General features: G+C 43.3%; 1 protein-coding gene across 1 annotated transcript; it reads right to left on the bottom strand.

Moving 5' to 3' along the window:
* LOC110430745 lies at positions 2,864–4,803 on the bottom strand. The gene has a single exon (XM_021448638.1). The coding sequence runs from the start codon at positions 4,731–4,733 to the stop codon at positions 3,213–3,215; it is 1,521 nt and encodes a 506-aa protein (XP_021304313.1). The 5' UTR covers positions 4,734–4,803; the 3' UTR covers positions 2,864–3,212.

Genomic DNA, 14,484 nt, shown 5'->3' with positions numbered 1-14,484 from the left:
TACAGCCATATATAGGCCTCTTGATCTACCCTTTGCATTCCACTTACCACAAAGCTTGCGCAAAAGCATAGGGTGGGAGTCAGTGGCCAGTACAAATCGTACTGAAAATTGTTTAGCAGGTTTTGAACGTGGTCCATGACGATGACTACGGAGAGTAGAAGGTTTAGGTGGTCTCGTTCCTGCGCTCAAGTTTGGTTCGGAGATGAAGGCTACGCCTGCTGATAAACTACGCCGACTCTGATGATTGCCCGTGAAGGAGCCTTCACCGCTGACGCGCTACATCAACTCTGATATAGACCCGTGTGTGTTTCCGCTAGAAAAACGATGTAATAGGCTTGTTGACCAAGAGTTGTAAAGTAAATGTGTTGTAATCTTGTTTTTCACGATGTATGACTACGATAACAGCTGATATATGATAATGTGATGGCTCAATTTTTGAATTATCACATTATAATTCGAATCTGTGGATTTTTCCCTTTGTGGAAAAAATCTAGGTCGTTTCAAACCTCATAGATTTAGTGCATCTTGGGGGCATGAGGTAGTTAGAGAGATAGTAACCTAGGCCATCTCAAATCGTTCATGTGCAATTTGGCTGGGTTTGAGAAAGATTTAGGTGCGAGATACTCCTAATGTACTGATAGGTCGTATGGGTTGGATCCTCATTCTTGAGTGGGTAAAACATGTACCCCTCTACATAGTCTTCAAAGTGATTATTATTTGCATACTACACTCTTGGTAATGAGCACATCCTATAACTACTACCTCTAGAGTAGTGGGCGATGAAAGGAGTCATAGAAGTTTTTTTCCATTTCTATTTGTTCATGCTTACTTAAACCCTACAGAGTATACACATGTACTCAGGTCATGTATTATCTTTGAGTTTTTTGTAGGTGAGGACGCCTCTACCTAAGGCTACTTCTATGTCCTCGATCCTTAGCGGACCAGGAGTACTAGAGGACCAGCATATCTGTCGTAGTCCTCGAGTGTGACATGACTCATGGGTAGTTTAGGTATTATGTAACAAACCTCATGTTGTGACTTGATGTAAATCTTTAACATGTGGACTGATGTATCTTTAAACTTGTGTTGTAAAGACTTAACTATGTTTTAATGTTATATAAACTTGTGTGAGCTATATGTGTGATTATGTGGCATGATCCTAGATGATGACTTGCTAGAATGGTTAAAATTTGTGGTGTTACAAGGGGATGACTAGGTTGGGGCGATCAGGTTAAGTGCGAGTCAAGGGTAACAACAAATCTAGGTGAATGCAATTGGAGGTTCCTCGCACTCATTTTTTTTAGAAAACTAAAAACTACAAGTCCCTTCCAAGGACTAGAAACTTCTTCTTGACACGACTTGGCCGCTCCTTAAAAAATGTTCAATTGTTCTTCAAGTGTCATATCATTTTCAATAAAACTCCACACAGGTTTTGGTCGTACATACAATTAATCTCTCTTCGGTGACCCATGACAACACACTTAAAGCATGGGAAATAAAGTATGTCATGGTCTCTAACAACACTATTATCTTAGTTTGAGCTAATAACAAAATAAGAATTCATGTTGATTCTTAAGGCCTAGAAAGTATCACGCCAATTATACAAAAATAAAATAGAAGTACCCCTTCTACGTGTTTACAAATTATCCACTACAACATTAGAAGAAAAGACCCTAAAAATGTCAAGCATATATCTCTATTATCTACCTGTGGCACTGCTAAAGCAAAATGAAGCCAACTAACCCCTCACGCACTTAAGAGTTGAAAGTTGATCAATTTAAAACTCAAAGATGTAATTAAGTGATGTCGAACGTTATAGGAAAATAGCATTCCCTCTTCCGCTTGGACATTTGTAACGAGCTATGAGTTTGGTGGGCCGACGAGACTACCCACTCTACAACAGCAAAAACGTGGCCCACGGTACACATCTCCTTCTCTATTCTTCTTCTTTTTTCTCATATCATGTGCATGATAGATCATCACATTTTAGACGCCTAGGAACGTGAAAAATGTCACCGACGTTTTCCCACGGTATCACTAAACATTATGAACTAACTAGATTTAAAAAATTCATCTTTTAAATTACAAACAAATTATATAATTAGTTATTTTTTATCTATATTTAATGCTCTATACGTATATCACAAGATTCGATGTGACGAAAAATTTTAAAAAGTTTTTGACATTTGGAAGGAACTAAACAAGACCTTACAGAAGAGGATCATGTACAAGTACAACAACATACTCAAACTGTTCAGAGTCCAGGGCCTTGTTTAGTTCCAAAAATTTTTTAGTTTAGGTACTATAGCACTTTCATTTTTATTTGATAATTATTATCTAATTATGGACTAACTAAGCTCAAAAGATTTATCTTGTAATTTATAGATAAACTGTATAATTAATTTTTGTTTTTTATATTTAGTGCTCCGTGCATGTATATCGATTTGATGTGAGGAAAAATTTTGAAATTTTTTTATTTTTTGGAGTACACTAAACAAGGCCCAGATAGAACTATACTCCTACTCCTACATAGTACTAGCAGTAGTGCATAAACTCTCAGCATGACATCTCTGACCTTGACCTCGCTCGTGTCATCAACACGTCACGCGTGCAAGGTGCATTGCACCTCGGTTCCGGCGGGTCCCACCGGGCCCCACGTCTCAGGAACACGACGACGACGACGGGGCACCGGCGAAAACAACATGTGATCGGTGTGGCCACAGCGGCCGGCGGCCACCACGACACGACCTTTGCTTCCGGAACCGGGCAACCGAACGCAAATCGGAACGAGATATGTTCGCCGCCGCCGCCACCGAATCGATTATCCACCACGCACGTAACAAAGGTATATATGTAAATCTCGGAGGATAAGAAGCATCATAGTAGTGTTGTAATTAATAACCTCCATGAGAGTGACTAGATGAGCTAGTAGCACACAGACTACCACACCATCAAAAACAAGATATTTACAGCTCGATCTGCAGCTAGTAGCTTAGAAACAAACAAAGCTGCACGAATTAAGCAAGCGCGCGGGGAAGAAAACTAATTGAACACAACCAAGAGAAAACTTAATCGACTCTGCTGATTACCCTTTTTTTTTTTGGTTTTTTTGCTGCTGCTAATCTGGTCTTCACTTCTTCCCCGTTCCCTCTCCATGATCTCTAGCTTCCATGCATGTACCATGGATGGCCGTAGGTCAGCTACTTACTTATTCAAGCAAAGAAGCCGTTAGTGCTGGTGTTAGCGGCGGACATCGGCGGCATCTGCGCCGCCTGGATGCTCTGCAGGAGCATCCTGTCCTCCGCCGACGCCGCGAACCCGCCGCCGTGGGAGGCGAAGATGTCTCCGCCGCCGCCTCCGCCTTGCAGGAAACTGTTGCCGTAGCCGAATGGCGACGACGCGCCTGTGTACTGCTGCTGCCTCCGGAGCTGCTCCTGGAGCGGCGGCGCAGCGTGTTGGCTCCGGTGGAGCTGCTGCTGGTGGTGGTCGAAGGACATGACGGCCGAGGAAGGCGGGAAGGCGTAGTCGGCGGCGAAGTTGATGAGCGGTGCCCCACCGGCCCCGACCCCGAACGCGCCGGCGGGGGGCGCGGGGATGCCCGTGAACTGCTGCACCATGGCGCGGAAGTTGGCGGTGTCCGTGTTGAGCAGCGTCACGGGCGCGCGCCGCGACGCGCGGGACCGCCGCCGCGCCGCCGCCGCCGGCTTCCCGATCCGGGGCCCCTCCACCCCGTGCAGCTGCTGCTGGTGCTGGACCCCCGCCGCCTTTGTGGGGCTCCCGCCGCCGCCGCTGGACCCTCCCGACGTCGGGCTCGCCACCGCGGCGGCCGCAGCGGTGGTGCCGATCCCGATGCCGAGGACATCCGCCGCGGCGTCGTCGTCGGGCAGGACGGCCGGGCCGGTGGCGTCGTGGTGGTGGTGGTAGAGCGCGGCCCACTGCGCGAAGCTCGAGCCCGTGTCACTCATCGCCATAGACGCGCGATGGTCGGAGCCGAGCAGCCGATCGTGAGCGCTGCTCGTCGTCGTCGTGTGTGTGTGTGTGTGTGTCGGAAGAGGAGTTGGACACGGCCGCGGTGGTCGGCCATTTATAGTGACCCAGCCCGCGGTCCCAGCAGACGTTGCCATCCGTCGGATCGACGTGCTCCTCGAGTCAACGCCCGGGATTCGCCAACGTGTCGGGCTGGCTGGACGTAACCCGTTGGATGGAGCTCTGCTCTGCTCCGCTCCCCTCCCCTCACCCACCTTCCCAGAAGCGTCGTTGATCCGCCCGCCTACGGAACAGGTGGCGGCACACACAGCAGCGGCCCACGTGGCCCGCGCCACTGTGCTGCGCCGGGCCCGGCTGCTCGCCTGCTCGGCTGCTTCTTCGGGGGCGGCCCGCGGCCGGGCTGTCACGTCGCTGCACTGCACTGCAGCACGGCGAGGCGTCTTAAATTCCGGATGGGGATTTCGGCTGCCGGATCGCATCCCACCCCACCCAATACGGCCGTCGCGTCCACTTCGCAGGCGGGAGGCGTGCGTGCGTGCGTGCGTGGGTGCGTGCGCGCGACGCTGGTCGTTTTCCTCCTCTCGCGCAGCATGTGGAGGCGGCGGCCGGGCGACCCGTGCTGCACTGCATGCAGTGGGGAAGCTTCGGTGCAAGCCGCGGAGAAGATGGAGGGCCACGCAACGCAGCGCACAGGCGGAGATGGATGGATGGAGGCGGGCAGGCGCCGGCGATTCCGATCCATCCATCGGTGTCTGTCTCGTGCATGTGTGGTTGGAAGAGTCCACCACCACGACGACGACGGCGACGGCGGTGAATTCAACTCAGCACATGCCATTTCTGGGGAGACCGATGGATCGGCAGGTCGCTCTCAGGATCCACCTCGAAGATCGTGTTTAGATTTATAGGGCTTTGTTTAGTTTCCAAAATATTTTAAAAAAAAATTAGATTTCTCGTCACATCGAATCATATGGTACTTGTATGAAGTATTAAATATAAATAAAATAAATAACTATTGTACAGTTTATCTGTAGTTTACGAAACAAAGCTTTTAAGTCTAGTTAGTTAATGATTGAACAATATTTGTCAAATACAAACGAAAATTGTAAATATTAATTTTGTAAATTTTTTTAAACTAAACAAGGCCTAGATTGCCCCGGTTGACCGGTTTCATTCAGGCTATGTTTAGTTCACTCCAAAAATCAAAAACTTTTTAAAATTCTCTGTCACATCGAATCTTGGAACACATGTATGGAGCATCAAATATAGATGAAAATAAAAACTAATTGTACAATTTGTCTGTAAATCGTAAGATAAATCTTTTAAGCCTAGTTACTATGTGATTGGACAATGTTTGTCAAATAAAAACGAAAGTGCTACAGTGTCGAAAATCCAAAAAAAATCGGATCTAAACAAGACTAGAGGAGTAGTATCTTTTTCTCCCTTCTGCGCTTTTTAATTTGCCGCTCGCGCGCGCGCCGTGGTGCGCTCATGGCGTTGAACTTTCTAATTTTAGGATCGTTCGGCTGTCATAAACGATGCTGACCCCGTTTGGATCCACCACATACTCCGTAGTTTGGATAAAATTAGCTCTACAGATCTCAAACAAACCTAGTTAATAGATCAGCTGATGGACATTTAGTTAATAATGATCTCACCACCTATTTTAACCAAACTGATTCTCTACTCTCTCTCTCTCCATACATGTTTAGGCTCATCCTATTCCTATTTGCTCTTTTATAAATGCATTGATCACTCCGAAATTCACACACACATGTTATCATATTGCCACTGAATTAACGAACAACCGATGCTTAGAAAAAAAAAGACTAATACTTTGATTGGTTTTTTCTACGATCAACCTTAATAAGAGATTGACCAACTCACTACATGTACATATAATTTTTTTTATTCTAGCTAGGTATCAACGCTTCGATCACTTCAAAATTTAAACACCCATATCATCGACATTCTAGATCCGTCACTAAGTTCAAACCCATGTCCAATGGTAGAAAATTTGACCAACATTTTTTTGTTAACGTGGTGTAAGGTTAAAATATACATAGTGGGCATATGAACCCTCGCTCTATCCACAATGGCACAACGTGCAGACTACCACCTTATTAAAGAAATGACTCGAGAAACATTTTTCCGGTCAACATGCCAAATAATTGGTGAACTGCGCTATGTTAGCCCGGGGCCTAGGTAGGGTCTTGCATCATGCATGTCCACCTACAAAGCTACATGTTTTTGCTTGAAGAAGCACGGCTCCTTGCTTGACCAACTACAAGTCAAGCTGAGATCGACTAGGCTGAACACATGGAGCGAGGCCTCAACGGTGGTCACCAACAACCCGAGTAAACAACTGAGATTATCATCTGTGAGAATTTGTCTTTAGAATTTTCTTAGTACGTCTAATCAACGACACTGTCTTAGCTGCACAACTACATCATTATATATATTGTATAAAGATCTTCGATCGTATGCACGCAGTGACGCACATCTTGTTGACGGCGAACACATACAGAAGTGTCGACATATGCCTGCCTGCACGATACGTACAGATGTGCTGCTAAATAAACTCGTCAACGATTCTTAACAGAAAAACTGAACATTTCAAACCAGTAAACGTTTTGGAACACAGTGATTATTGATGATGAGATCTTGAAAAAACAGACGTTATACTCATCTACGTTACGAAACCTGGTTCTGATTTCTAAACACACTCATCTCGCTTTTGTGCAGTTGTGCACCCGGCTAGGAGAAAGCAGAGTGTTAAGCATCGTCAGTGATCTGGAGCTTGAGCTAACCACTGATTTGCTTTTTTGGTTTTGTTTGACACAACTCAACTTCAATAGTAAAGCTTTTTTTTAGAAAATAGTTTTATGAGCAACTTTCTAGATAAAGCTGAGTTGTTTTGAAAAAAGTGTTTAGTAAAATAGCTTCACCAACTACTTCATGCATAGTTGAGAGAGAGAAATGAGTGAGGGAGCTGCAATAAGCTACTTTTTTCAGCTTCATCACAACTCATGTCTGTGTGAAAGGAGAGAAGAAACAACTTCACCTATAAAACTGTTTTGAAAATAAATGTTTGACAAAAAAAAAAGCTTCTCATGTACCAAACAGGCCTTTCCTTCGTATTGGACTTCACTGATTTGATTTCTCTCGATCGGTTTATTTCGTCGGTAAGCAGAGCGACCCAGCACGATGAGGGGCCCCACATCTAGAAGCAGAAACGGATCCTGCCCCCGGCCGTGACGTGCGGGCTGACGCTTACAAAACATGCATGAGACCATGAGTCGTCGTCGGCCAAGCCATTGACCGTATCATGCATGCATCTTCGTCTGCTATGTTGCTACCGTCCCCAGCTTTAGCATGCAAGGTGTACATTGGTATTTTGGTACCCATCGTGCGTCACATCCGCACCACACATTTTATGCCGAGCAAGATCCTGTTCTATGAGGAAATCGCCTGCGTTCAACTACTAGCTAGCTAGACATGCACCGTGTATACAGTAGTGTGTACCGATGCAACTAAAGTGGGTTCAAACAAGGATTAAGCAAGAACTCAACTCACCATAGGTCTGCTAGCTTGCCTCAATTCCTAACACGCCACGTCAATCCTCCAGCGTCACTACAACAACAAATCTTACTGCTAGTACAACAGAGTTTCTACATTTTATTTACTAGTACAACAGAACTTTTTATCACCTCTAGTTCGTAACCTATCTTCACAGAACGTTTTCGCGCTTCGGCAGGGGATATGAGGAACTTCATCACCGCCGCCTATTTTAAATCGACGGGGATGGGGCAACCATTACCTGATGCAGGCAACATTTCATGGTAGTAACCAAAAAAACGTAAAGGTAGGTACTAGACAAGTGTCGATGCTGGCAAATTGACTCCCGGCTTGTAACCAAACAAGCCCTTAGGTACGCACAAGAAGTTTGCTTAGGAAACTTAGGACAAATTTATCCAGTTGCAGGGAACTTGTTAAGGTACCCCTCCAATTTGATAAGTTCAAAGCCGACGAGCCATTGTTTCTGCTCATATTCGTTTAGTTCATAAAAAAAATTTTTGAGTAACACATTTATAACTATAGCAATTAGTATCCAATCATGACTAAAATGATTCATCTCGCAAAATACATATAAACTGTATAATTAATTCTTTTTTATTTTATATTAAATATTTTCGATGTGACAGGATGAAAAGGTTGTTGGTGCAAACAAAACAAGGCCTAAACAAGCTCGTGGGATGACCTCTACTTCTCCTAGTCTCCTACAAGCGCGCGTGCAGAGTTCTGCTATATATTTCCAACTGCAGCTTGGCTCCTAAGCAAATTGATTGCTTTTTTGACTGACACCGATTAGATACACTGGCAAACTAAAACGGAGCCTCTATCTGAAAACGACCCCTACGCTTGGCCTCTACTGTGGTTACACTTTGCACTTTGCAGGGTATTGGCAGGGCCGGCTCTATAATTTGAAGGGCCCTTAGACAAGCAATAAGATAAGAGCCAGTTGAATAAAATCACATCTGCTATCCATCATTGTTGTTGGTCGCATCGTCTCGCGGTAGTGGTGGTGCCACAGCGAGCTAGTGAGTCTGCGACTTGGCAACTAGCATCGGTCGTTGCCGACTCGGCATCTATGTTTGCATGTGCATTGATGCCTCAATGATCAATTGATAGGAGATTTTGGAATTTGGGAATTTGGAAGAGAATAGGAAGGCCTCGTTTAGTTCACAAAAAAAGTTTAGATTTGGTTATTGTAGCATTTTTATTTCATTTGACAATTAGTGTCCAATTATGGACTAATTAGGCTCAAAAGATTCGTCTCGTAAAATACATATAAACTATGTAATTATTTATTTTTTATCTATATTTAATGTTCTATGCATGTGTCTAAAGATTCCCAAAACAAAAATAAAATTTTTAAGAACTAAACAAGGCTGAATTAGGAAGCCTTGGTGTTTTGGCTTCCGTAGAAAATAAATCGTCCTCTAGTCTCTTGATTTCGCTGCTTGTGCTCTAATACTTCCAAGTTACATACAATAGGAAGACTGGAAGACACCTTCAATGAAATTTTAAAGACTTATATGTGTTAGTTATGCCAAATAAAAAATTATATATACTAAATATTTATATTATTTTGGGTCCCTAGCTCCGTGGGCTCATGGCGGTCGCACTGCCTGCCCACCTCCTAGAGCCGGGCCTGGGTATTGGGCACTTGCGATTAGAGTAGTGCTATAAATGACCAGCAAGGCACAAATTAAAGTATACTTTACTCCAATTACCACACATGGCAATATGGTAAGTAAGACGTACGAAGCCACGAAGGAAGAAAGGTAGCTATGGATAAAGCTCGCCGTTGAATGGAGCATCAGAACATGCATGCCAACATGACGTGGACGGGGGTGGGACCCACTGAGAGTTTGAGCTGTGGACCCTTGATTGGCGGCAATGGTGCAGCGACTTGGTCAACCATATAATACTCCAGCCTTGGCGCTGAAGGCAAGATCGAGCTGCCAGACTACCAGCGCCTTTGCTGACGATTAGTACTGCTGTATACTTACACAGTTACAGGAGCGTCGTTTTAGGCCCTATTTAGTTTCCACCCAAAATTTTTTCGTTCATCCCATCGAATCTTTGGAAACATGCATGGAACATTAAATGTACATAAAAAAATAAACTAATTACACAGTTTGATTGAAAAACATGAGACGAATCTTTTAAGCCTAGTTACTCCATGATTAGCCTTAAGTGCTACAGTAACTCACATGTGCTAATGATAGATTAATTATGCTTAATAGATTTGTCTTGTAGTTTTCTGATGAGCTATGTAATTTGTTTTTTTATTAGTTTCTAAAAACCTCTCCCGACATCCTTCTGACACATTCGATGTGACACCCAAAAAATTTTCATCTCCAATCTAAACAGGGTCTTAACTTTTCTACTGGAACTGTGTGTGAAAACAGAATAGCCAGGACTGGTGCGTGCGTTAGTGTGGGTTCGGATAGGAAATTTAGCTTGGCAACTCAGATAGTTATTGATTTTTTTTTTTCTAGTAGAGTGATGGTATCACGCACTATAGGAAACTCGTGCTTTGTCGAGCACCCGACCTTTTGTCGAATGCTAGGGGACAGCACTCGGCAAAGACTGGTCTTTGCCGAGTGCCACGTTAGACACTCGGCAAAAACCTTCTTTGCCGAGTGTTTTTTTTTCACTCGGCAAAGAACTCTCTTTGCCGATTCTTCTTTGCCAAGTGTCAAAAAAAAACACTCGACAAAGAAAATTTCAAATCAAATTTTAAAGCTCTAAACAAATTCAAATCAAAAAGTTTTGAACTACAAAGTTGTATAACTTCTCAAGATCTATAATATTTATTTTGGCTATTTCTTTATTTAACAAAATAAAAATAAATTTGTTTAAATTTTACATCTCTCTTATAGTTCTATAAGATTTGTGAAAAATGATGTTAGAATTACAGTGTCAGATGAGCAAATGACCAAACAAACAAAAATAAACTTTGAAGTTCTTGAGAAGTTATGAAATTTTATAGTTTGGCAACTTTTTTATTTGAGTTTATCTTGTCATTCCAAACTGCGTCTTTATTTGAAAATGTTTAAATTTGATTTTCTGAAATTACCTCAGATGAAAAAACTGCCTAAATAAACTTTGTAGGTCTTGAAAAGTTATAAAACTTTATAGTTGATAACGTTTTGATTTGAAATCATCTTGTCATGCAAAAACTACGTTTAAATTTCTTAAATTTGAAATTCAAATTTTATAAATGACCTCGGATGGAGAAACTCCCTAAATGAAAATTATAGATCTCAAAAAGTTATAAAACTTTGTAGTTGACAATGTTTTGATTTGAAATCGTATAGAGGCTCAAATAACCAATTTACATGTGATTTGGTATAATATATGAGGAACCAAAATTAAATATAGACATAAGTGATGGTGTAGTGCAGTGGATAAGGAGTAAAATGCTTGTGAAAAAGATCCTATGTTCGAATCTTGTCAAAATTGGTAGCCCTCCCAATAAAAAGATTTTTTCCTATTTTTTGGGTTTTTTTTATTTTTATCTTTGCCAAGTGCTGATGTGGCACTCGACAAAAGCCTTTGCCGAGTATCTGACATGTAACACTCGGCAAAAAATCTCTTTACCGATGAATTCTTTGCCGAGTGGACGCTCGGTAAAACCTTTGTCAAGTGCGAGATAGGTCTTTGCCGAGTGCCCAAACACTTGGCACAATATCATAATCCTGTAGTGACGAATGCATGTAAATCAGATTTCATATCTGAGTCTAGATGATACTCCTAATCTCGTATGTTATGTAAGCATTCTCGAAGGTCGTTGACACGATTATTGATGCTGGAATCCGATGACTAGGCACGGATCGCACGCCGCGGACTCATTCGTCGCACGCCGGCGCTGCACGGACTCATTCGTACGTATCCAGCTTTTGCCCTAGCTCCAGTGCTCCACTGCACGGGCGCACGACACCGGCAAACGTACCAAATCACACGTGCTCCTGGCGGCATAAGGCCGATTTTTTTTTCATTAAATAAAATGTTGTATATAATATATAAATATACATTATATCTGCTGAATTCTAAAGACAAAATAAACTTATCAGCCATGGTACAATACTTTTTTTTCTTATAACAAATCAACAAACAAAATATGGATGTCTTCCAAAAACCTTTCTTCAAGCAAATTTAGGTAAAATCGTATATCAGTAAAAGGGTTAATCCGTACAAAACAAGGATTAGAGTTTTTATAAAATATTTTTTTATGGGCGAGCAACTTCGGAAAGATGACCTAACCTTTTTTTAATGTATTTTATTGATCCAAAACAAGGACCTAGTGGCCTAAAAAAATTATGTAAGTTTTCAAATAGGCGCTAAACTTCAAGCACGGCCTATTCAAGGGGTGTTTGAGACTAATATATAAACTCTACTCCACAAATGGAGCAATTTTCATAAAAATTAGAGTTTGTAGAGCACCTCTTTAGGTGCTCTCATAATTCCATCTATTTTCTCGAACAGAGTGCATAAAGCTAAAACCGTTTTGACTAAAAAACGTAGAGCGAAGGTGAAAAACGTAGAGTGGAGTCGTCCCAAACATTCCTTTTTTTTGCTTTGTTGGTATAAAATTGTTTGTATTTTTTAAATTAAAATTTTCCCATAATGTTATATTTGAGTTTTCGATTAAGTTGATTAGCACCAAATGTTTATCAATTTTTTTAAAAAAAAATGTACAAATTCATAATTCAAAAATAAGTATCTTATGCTGCAGCTTCTTTACCACGCATCCTTGCTCAAGTGAAATCTGGAGTTGTTTAACAAACCACAAATATAGTTTCTTTAAATTAAGTTCAAATGCATTCATAACAAGCTCAAATTTTTTAGCATCCACAAATAAAAAACTAAACTTTTTTTTGAATGCTTATAATAAATCTAAGCATTTCTCTTTAACAAAACACATGCTCAAAATTAGTTTCAAATTTCAAACTAAATTTGGAAGTATGCAAAATAAACTCAAGAATCGTCAAGAAAAAAGCATGGCTCATTTGTTCTAAAACTAAATTTTTTAATGGGAGAACGATTTTCATTCATTTATAAAATGATTATAATAATAAAAAAGTTTCATTCTTATGACAATTAAATCACATAAAGTTTTAGCTAAAGTCATTCTCTACGGGTACAGTTTTCGGAAGCCACTCCACCAGGGAATGACATATTTTGTTTGAAATTCAGACACAGGATTGGTTCTATAATTTATACATATCTAAAGTATGGACACGTACTCATCGACAACAAGGCATATACGATGATTTTCTTAATCTCGAGATTTATTGGCTATGCACGTCTTTACCGCACGTCTGTATACAAGCGTTCACGTTTATATATCAGAACAAAAAATATGTGCATATTCTGGGCCGGCCTCGGGGTGATGCCCGTAGCCCTAGCAGAGTGTACCGCACGGCCGCCGTCGTGGTTCGACTTGGAATTGGCTCACTCGTGAAGGCTGGCCCAGAAGCGTCTACCTCCATGGGCCGCCCGTTCCCGAGCTGGCCGAATGAAAGTTGTTCACAAAGGGCCCAGGTTATCAAAACTAGATCTGGCCTGAATTCCCTTGCGACGGTTAAGCCAACTTTTGAATCACCCAAGTACTCCCGGATCCCTATCAGTGGAACTTAGGCCTGAAAACCAAAAAGTTTTTAAGATTTCCAGTCACATCGAATCTTGTGTCACATGCATGAAATATTAAATATAGACAAAAACAAAAACTAATTATACAGTTTAGCTGTAAATCACGAGACGAATCTTTTGATCCTAGTTAGTCCATAATTAGATAATATTTGTCACAAACAAACGAAAGTGCTACAGTACCGAAAACTTTTCACTTTTCGGAACTCAACAAGGCCTTAACGGGATGAGCAGACAAAGCGAATGCAAAATGGGGGATCGCGATGTGTCAGGCAGGCAGGCGCAGGCAGCAGCAGCAGCACTCGTAGGCTCACTGGTCCCGGCGCCCAGCGCCCGGAGGTGCAATGCAAGCCGTCGTTCGCGAGACCAGGGACGAGACGTAAGATGGGAATGCATGGTCAATTGAGGAGGTACTCCAGGTGGTAGGGGGAGTGACTACTGACTAGCGAGGGATCATACGGTCAAACGGGCCGGGTGGCGTGGCGGACGGACGGACGGAGGATGTGTGAGCGCACGGCAGCGCCCGGTCGCTGCCTCCCTAACAACGAACGGCACGCAGTGGATTGGGTTTCGACGCGCTACGCGTGAGCGAGCTTGCTGGCTGGCCGGACGGACGCACCACCCATGGTCCAGGCAGAGCTAGCCGGCTGCCGGCCCCATGCATCTCTCCTCTCCACCGATCCCATGCATGCTGTGTGTAGGGAAAAGCAGGGTCGGGACGAGACCATCATCAGCAGAGGGCGCAGGGCAGCACGGTCGGGTGGTGTTTGTGATGGACGGACACCGAGATGGGTGGATGGATTCCGCAGGTTTCAGGTCAGGATCGGCGTCGTCGTTGGCGAGTCGGCGAGTGCGCGCGCAGCTCCCTGCTCCCGGCACCTCGCGCAGCGGCAAGCTCGTCAATAATTGGAGACACGGACGGACGGGTGCCTCGATACGCTAGCGGGAGTGGCGCTGCTCGCTGCGTTGCCGCAGGGATTGGTTCATCAGATCACCGCTAGCTACGCCTGCCCGTCCAGGATTGGCAAAAGCGCCACAGTCAAGTCCAGTCCAGTCCAGTCCAGAGCACCTTTACTCGCCACGGAAGACAAGAAGTAATCTGTTTCTGTCGATACCTTTGCCTCGTTGGGTCGCTGTAGTGTAGAGGGCTAGAGGCTCATGAACACGAACCCGAAATGATTGTGGGCGAGAGAGGCCAAGCTAAAGCAAAATGACAGGGGGTGCACTACTTAATTCATAACTCATATAATGTTCAATCAACAATAGCATAACTAATGT

This window comes from Sorghum bicolor, chromosome 10, assembly GCF_000003195.3.
Source record: "Sorghum bicolor cultivar BTx623 chromosome 10, Sorghum_bicolor_NCBIv3, whole genome shotgun sequence".
In the NCBI taxonomy this organism is placed as follows: Eukaryota; Viridiplantae; Streptophyta; class Magnoliopsida; order Poales; family Poaceae; genus Sorghum; species Sorghum bicolor.
Note: the sequence above shows the minus strand (reverse complement) of the source record. Positions and strands in the feature narration are given on the sequence as shown.

Bases quoted from the DNA above. Each gene is read 5' to 3' on its own strand.
- LOC110430745 (XM_021448638.1), bottom strand. From the start codon at position 4,733: ATGGATGGATCGGAATCGCCGGCGCCTGCCCGCCTCCATCCATCCATC.